The sequence below is a fragment of the Perissodus microlepis genome, chromosome 13, assembly GCF_051167445.1.
Source record: "Perissodus microlepis isolate ML-2025 ecotype Zambia chromosome 13, ASM5116744v1, whole genome shotgun sequence".
Classification (NCBI taxonomy): Eukaryota; Metazoa; Chordata; class Actinopteri; order Cichliformes; family Cichlidae; genus Perissodus; species Perissodus microlepis.
The window spans coordinates 19126308-19133698 of NC_140473.1; the positions used below are offsets into that span (position 1 = coordinate 19126308).

Sequence of the window (7391 nt, forward strand, 5' to 3'; positions counted from 1 at the left end):
ATAAAGATACACAAACGGGCCAAACCCCACCTTGCTGAAAGCCCGAAAGAGAGTGGGGGGGAACGGGATCCGGGGCCAACTCATTTTCAGTGTTAAGAGCCAAAGCAACACAGCTAATCCGCATTGTCAAGCGGGGGCAAGCATGCAGACATGGATAAGACCACATCCTGAGCATCCGTGTCCCCAAGGCACAAGCACCCAGCTCTTGCTGGATGGGAAGTCATTTGTGAAGTCCTTTGCAACAGCCAGTCAAAGAGGTTAATTGAAAAATTCCTTAATGTCATTACAACAGAACTAGATTAACCCAGAGCTAATTCACTTTATTGTTCTGAAGAGAGGGGACTCAGCGGTGAACTCTGGAGCAAACGTGAAGCCCAGAATCAGGGGTGAGGTGTTGTTTTTAAAGGACTATGCCAGTTTAATTAAGATAGGGAACATTATTCACTGCTCTGCATGGTTGGAAGGAGTAAAATGGTAGTGCCATATAAATGCAGCTCTAGTGCCTCTTAAATCAAGGTGGCTTTTATTTAGTGTTTGAATATGTAAACATTTCTAAAGCTCCCCGCGACCCTGCTGCGCAATGTTGCTTTTGATATTTTCTGTTACTGTACGTACCACTGGGCTCTCCAATGTAATCTCTTTAGGTTTTAACATTTACTCCCACTGCTTTCCTCATCAGGAGGTGTTACTGAAGAGGGCGGCTGATCTCGTCGAAGCCCTGTATGGAATGCCTCACAACAATCAGGTCCGTGTCCACACAGCTAATTTAAGCATGCTTGTACCTCTGCTAAGTAAGAAACAATTTAGTATCAGCAAAGGGTATTTTTACCACTATATCTGGAAAAATGTAGGCTACGTGCATTGTGAGTTAACCATATAGTCATGAACCATGCATCAAAGAAAAAGCACAGCTATAAAGAAAAAGCAAAAAACAACAACATAAATAACAAAACCTTCCCCTGTGCTTCTCAGGAGATCATTCTGAAGAGGGCAGCTGACATCGCAGAGGCCCTGTACAGCGTTCCCCGCAACCACAACCAGATCCCCTCTCTCGCTAACACAGCCTCCCACGGCATGATGGGAGTCAACTCCTTCAGCAGCCAACTAGCAGTCAATGTGTCTGAGTCACAAGGAAATGACCAAGGTATGAGATTTTGGATATGACTCTGCAATTCAGGTGGGTTTCCAAAGTAGGGTGCAGGGACCTGGAGGTGGGCCCTTGAGGGTATTCCAAGGGGTTTGCAGGAAAATGAGAAATAGTTACATTTCCCTCCTTTTTTCTTATTAAAGTAAGAAAATTGAACAGGAATTATGTCTGAACGCTGTTTTTTTTTTTAAAAGGGTCCAATTAATGTGTCAAGTTCTCTTCTTATTAAACTGGCATCCGCAGCATTCGTTAATATAAAAATTTTACTGCAACAGCAAAACTCCATTGTTTTTTCTTTACTGTAATTAGCAAACACTCCACATACATTAAAAAAATATCCCTCTCCTTTTTTCTTGTGTTGTTCAGTGGGTTACAGCCGGAACACCAGCAGCGTGTCCCCCAGGGGCTACATCTCCAGCAGCACCCCACAGCAGTCGAGCTACAACACCGTCAGCAACAGCATGAATGGCTACGGCAATGCCGGTATGAACTTGGGAGTGCCAAGCTCCCCTGGGTTCCTCAACGGATCCTCTGCCAACTCCCCATATGGAAGTGAGTAGCTTGCCACTATCGCACGCTGTAGTAGCACTAAGCTGCTGCTGATTTAATTCCAGCTCCCACATTCGTTTTCACTTCTATGAATCATTTCTGACGGGGGTTTATAAAATTACCGATGGTGATAATATATTACCGGTTATTCAGGGGGCTTGTTTAGTTTTAGCACTTTGGAGAACACGCGTGCAGCTTAGAATCAAAGAAATATTCATTTTGTCTTTCACCGTTTGCCACCTGTGTTTGTTCAACTGGGCAAGATGTTGATGGTAGGGGCCTGTGAGTACTGATCGTGTATCCCCCCTGGCAGTAATACTATCCCAGCCTTACCTTAACTGCCCTCTCCCTCTTGAGCACTACTCACAGCACGTTCTCACTCTTACCCTCCCTCCTTTCCTTTCCTTCCCTATCGTCTCCACAGTTAAACAAAAGAGCGCCTTCGCCCCTGTGGTCCGACCCCAGGCCTCCCCACCCCCCTCCTGCACCAGCGCCAACGGCAACGGACTGCAAGGTGAGCCCCCCTCACCCCCTCATCCCTTCCCTACGGACTACTGGTCAGATACCGCTGCTCAGGCCTCTGTCCGGTTTGGTGAGGGATTAATCATTACAAATATATGCATTTTGACAGGCCAATTTACACCTTTCAGTTTACATTCAGACGCACACACTCACACAGAGCATGCCTTTGCACACACGCACAAGCGTAGGAGCGCAAGCTTCATCCCGCGTCTTCGCCAACATTCACACAAACATACATCCTTGTTGCCCTTTCATACAAATGATCCCCTCTGATGTCGCAGGAAAAGACCTTCCCAGAATTGTTTTAGTAATTATGTTTATTAGGTTTTGTGCATGTGTCATGACCAACATGATTGCTTTGAAAACAAGCTTAGCCGTAGTGTGTGCCCCAAGATTAATAACATTGGGCTTAATGAAGTGGGAAATTAAAGTTCATCTTGCTACACGTTCATACTTATTAATACATGTTGTGCAGAAATTAATGAGCAATGCCTTGCCATCATCTGCGCTGGCAAACTTAAAAGCATTTCAACCATGACTCTACAAATATACTCAGAGCAATATAATAATATATCATCCCAGCACTTCACTAGTCGCCTAATTGTTAAAACGTGTGAAAATACTGAATATATAAACTCTCAGGGTGAGGTACAGTTGCTAATGATATCCTAAGCAGATGGTCTCGGTAAAATAACGGAAGCTACCTTTGATCTTGCCTAATCTCTCTTGGATAATGACGCAGAGGCGTAACTTGGGGAATGGGGAAACGTAGGGCTAATGTGCCGCTCGGTGTTGGAGAGTCAAGGATAAAGAAGAGATGACGGGTGGAAAGGAAGTGATAGGACTGAATTTGCGGAGAGGAGAGTCTGGGTGTCTGGTACTGTAGCATTGTGGCATTGTGGGAAGTGACCGTGTTGTTGCTCTGCCGTCACCACGGCTGTGTCTCCTGGGAGTCTGGGCCAGTGTTTGCTATTACCCCAATGCCAGGAGAAATATCACACATAGCAGGACTGGCCTGCTGGGGGCTGAAATGTCAGAGCAGGAGGGAGGTTTTCAAACTCTCCCCGTTAGGAGGACACGCAGCAGCAGGCTGGCGGACACGGCAAACACTCACAGGCTCATATGCAAACAGGCACATTAAGGCTTACATTCACGCACTTGCGCACTGTCAGATGGCCACACACGCATACACACACACACACGCCATGCATGCACTAAATTACAACACTTTAATAGTTTTTCATACTTATATCCATACCTGCTTTAGCCTAATAAACTAATCTCCGTTACCTTTCTCTCTTTTTTGTCCCCAGCCATGTCCGGCCTAGTTGTCCCTCCAATGTAAATGCACTTTCGTCATCTCAAGCACCAGTCTACCCACTACCACTTCACAGGGCACCCCCTCAGCACACTGCAAAAGGCTGGTGCAATGTATAGTCCACCGCTTGTTCTGTTTTTGAAGACGAAGAAAAAAAAAGAAAGAAAAGAAAGACTTTTTTTTTTTTTTTAATTTTCATTGACTTTCACAGCCTGCAGAAAAAAAAGGATTTCATGATGAACAATATTTTTTTTCTGTGGGATTTTTTTTGTTTATTCCCCCACCCTCCTCCCATTTTATCACCCTTGAAGAGGACACAGGATGATGAAGTGTTTATTTTGTATACCTGTCGGGTTGCGCTTCGGTCTCGGATTTGTCCAATCAACCACACGCTCAATACTGGAAGGGACTCTGTGGACTCACCATCTGGTTGTAAAGTAAAAACACTGATGTACAGTACATTTGCCAATGAACTTGTTTGCCTCAGAAATTGTTTTCTGTTTCAACTCTCTTTTAATAGATTCACAACAGTTGTGTGTCTTTATAATGTGACTTTTTTGTATTTTTATGTGTGAGAAAAATACACAGGGGCCAAGACAGTTTGAATTTCAACTGGAAAATATATGAGATATATAATGTAGAAAATCGATCATAAAAGTACAACAAATACGAGTAAAAAGGGGCAGGGCTGGGTGGGTAACGTTGTATCATGTTTCATTCCTGCATTTTAACTTAAATTTTGTAATTTATTGTAGCTAGAAATCATCTTCAAAAGTAAAAAAAAAAATCCTCTTTGATTCAACAAGCACACTGATGTGTACAAAACACTGCTCTGTTGATGAATATGATGTACTTCCATGTCTAGAGCTTCCTTTTAAGCAAGTGTGTTTTGCCATGTTTTTCAACTTTTTTGCTAGCACTGTATATTAATGCATTCCTAGGCTACTGTGAAGTCTGTTTCTTGTTGATGAGGAGCAGTCTCCCCCCCCCTAGCTCCAACTCCCTTATGTGTTTTATATGTGGTAAAAAAAAAAATTGTAGACTATTGTGATATTGCCAAACGTGTGCTAAATATTTATACATCTGTCTTTTTCATGTTCTTTTAGATCAACAAAAATGAAAAAAAAAAAGAGAAAAAAACCCAAAACTAAATTACAATCCATTGACAATGTAGGACTATAGTAGTTCATTGTCATATTTCTGTTCCAATACACACTTGCGCTCACTGAGGGAAATTTTGTAACATATCAACTATAAATAATGTATTTATCTCTGAAATTTTGTATATTGCTTTTCATTATGTATGTATTAATCGTCATGCCCTTAATATAGTGATGCAGCACAGATAATTCAGCCAAGAACTGTTGCCTTCATTTGTTTTTCTTTTTGTATTTGATGAAATGCAATGTGCATATATTTCATGTGTATCCTCAAAATTTGTGTTACTCCGTCAAGACTCTCTGTCCATTTTTTAAAGGGGAAGTCAAACTTCATTGTTTATTTTTGTATTGATTTTAAATTATCTATACAGACCATTTTGGAGAAAACTTTGTTGGTTGTATTGTCAAATAAATTGTTTGTGACCCATATGATAGTTGTTAAGATCCAATAGAGACTAATGTGCATGAGGGACAACCTTGGAGATAAAAAAAAAAACACTCCATCTGTGGTTGTATTTTTTTCTGTTTTGTAGAATGTATAGAAGTCATTTTTACTCACCACTTATGACTCTGCCACATAGCTTACTTGTGTTTACAGGGAAGACAAATTTAAAACTGTTCAACATTTGGAATGGAAACAGAAATGAATAAGCGATGTTTTATTAAAATTTTCAGTAAAAACACAATAGCTACTCAACTGTGGACTTCTTCAGTTTGAAGTACAGTTTGGCTGGCAGACAAACTGACAATCAGGAACAAGAAAAAGACAGTAGAAACTTCTGAGGACAAACCTGTGATTCGTCTGTAAGATGTAGTGTTTAGACATTGCTATAGAGATAATTGTTTGACACCTGTGGAAAAAGTGTAACATCCATAAAAGATGAAAACTGCTCTTTACTCATATTCTTTCAGCAAAGCACTCTGACATTGTGACATATTCCTACTGGTCTTTGTATCAGCATATCCTGCATCTGTGGTGCTTCAAAGGTTCATTGTAGCCATTCATAAACAGTGCAAGCTTTTTATTCAAAACACCCCAAATGGGGCTCATTCAAATCCCTCATTTCATTGCATTAAGCCACCTAGTTAATAAAGAATCAATACATTGAAAGAGCAAGGTTATCCTTTGTCTATAAGGGCTGGTATCGTTTTGAACCTCTTATAGTTAGAGCGTTGAAAGGGGGCCGTGGTGAAATCTATACTCATCAAGTGGGTCAAACAGAAGGATAGAAGTGTTTGAGGGAAGAATAGTGGTTCTCCTTAAAAACAACTGAGCATCTTATCTGGCATCCTGAGTGGTCGCGGGAAGCAGGTCGCAAAATGTCAATTTCTCATCAAGGCAACATTGTCCGAGGCCACCTCTGCCATAAATGCACAATTAAGCGGCGTCAACCTGAGCGCCAATCAGCATATCGCAGCTTATTATGTCAAACAGCATGCGCAGATCTGGCAGCACCGGAGATAGCCCAGGAGCTGCTGATAGCACAAAGGACAGATACGCTAAAAAGAGCTATTTAATTTTCAGCCGCCTTGTTCTTCAAATCATTCCCTCGATAATCCAGCGCGTCTGATAACAACAGCCACACAGATACACAGGTTTGGATCCATCTCCTGCGCACCACCGTGTCTTATTATTTTTAAAAAATGTTAGGACAAACAGCACATTTCTTTAGAAACCAAACCAAGCAAAAACAGCCAAAGAAAGAAAAATTCTGAGGGTAAAAGTGCAATCAAAGAAAAAAAAAAAAAGACAAGTTTAGTTTTGAGCGCTCTGAAGCCTGGCAGGCGAGCTCGAGGTACAGTATATTGTCTCAGCAGGTTTCCCTGTACCCAACAATCAGCCACTGGCTCTGCCACAACATTCAATCATCGTGAGAGCCTCTTTTATTGGAGAACTCTAATGGCTACCCTCCACCATGATCTTAATGTGTGCATTAAATATTTATAAATCCTGGGTCAATAATGCCCCATATCCAAAGCCTGACAGACCCCCACCATACCATGTGGCTGCCTCGCTCTCAAACACAAGCAAAGGTGAAGGGGTCACGCAATCAAAAGAGAGCGAGGTTCACCGCATCCATATGTTGCCACTCTTATCAAGACTTTCCTCGGTACTGGTTATCTGTCAAAGGAAAGAAATATTGAAAGCAATATCGATCTTAACTGGCCTCGTGTTGCCGAGGGCCACTCTTCAAACATCTGCTTGTGCATTGTTATATTTCAAAAAAAAAACCTCCTTTCGATAATATAAGCCTGAGCAGTAATATTGAACATGTCTTTGTGACGCGGGCCGCTCAAGCGTGACTAATAACTGCGTTATTAACAAGCATCACTTGAGATTTTTACAAGTTGATACGCAGTATACGTACTAAACATTTCTTCACTGGCGTGGGGTTAATTGCGCCGCCTGGCAACTACACGAGTGACTCAGTTTGTTTTGTTTTTTTCCCCCCCTCTCTCTCCTTCCTTTTCTTTTTAACGTGACTATATCCAGGCTGCGCTCCTGTGCTGTTCAGGTGAAAGATTGTGCTCTGGTGATAGCGCACACAAAAGAGCGACCGGACAATAAGCCAGTCAATGGAGAGCTCCAGTTGAAAGAGCCACAATGGCCGTGCATGCTGGGAATTGGGCTGGATGATATAAAGGAATGAAACCTTCACTGAGGCCGTGGAGGACAAGCTTTCAGAAAAGAGGT

General features: G+C 42.1%; 1 protein-coding gene across 6 annotated transcripts in view; it reads left to right on the plus strand.

Annotated features, from left to right (window-relative positions):
- Positions 1-5382, plus strand: part of LOC146375051 (transcription factor COE3) — a 67293-nt gene extending 61911 nt beyond the window's left edge. For 3 of the 6 annotated variants that reach the window (XM_084949075.1, XM_084949077.1, XM_084949076.1), the window contains exons 12-16: positions 680-745; positions 973-1144; positions 1514-1699; positions 2121-2288; positions 3532-5382. In XM_084949075.1, the coding sequence (XP_084805201.1) occupies positions 680-745; positions 973-1144; positions 1514-1699; positions 2121-2288; positions 3532-3563 (624 nt within the window). In that variant the 3' untranslated portion in view covers positions 3564-5382. The remainder of the gene's footprint in view (positions 1-679; positions 746-972; positions 1145-1513; positions 1700-2120; positions 2289-3531) is intronic. The other 3 variants (XM_084949078.1, XM_084949080.1, XM_084949079.1) reach the window with 1 other exon arrangement.
- Positions 5383-7391: the final 2009 nt, after the last annotated feature.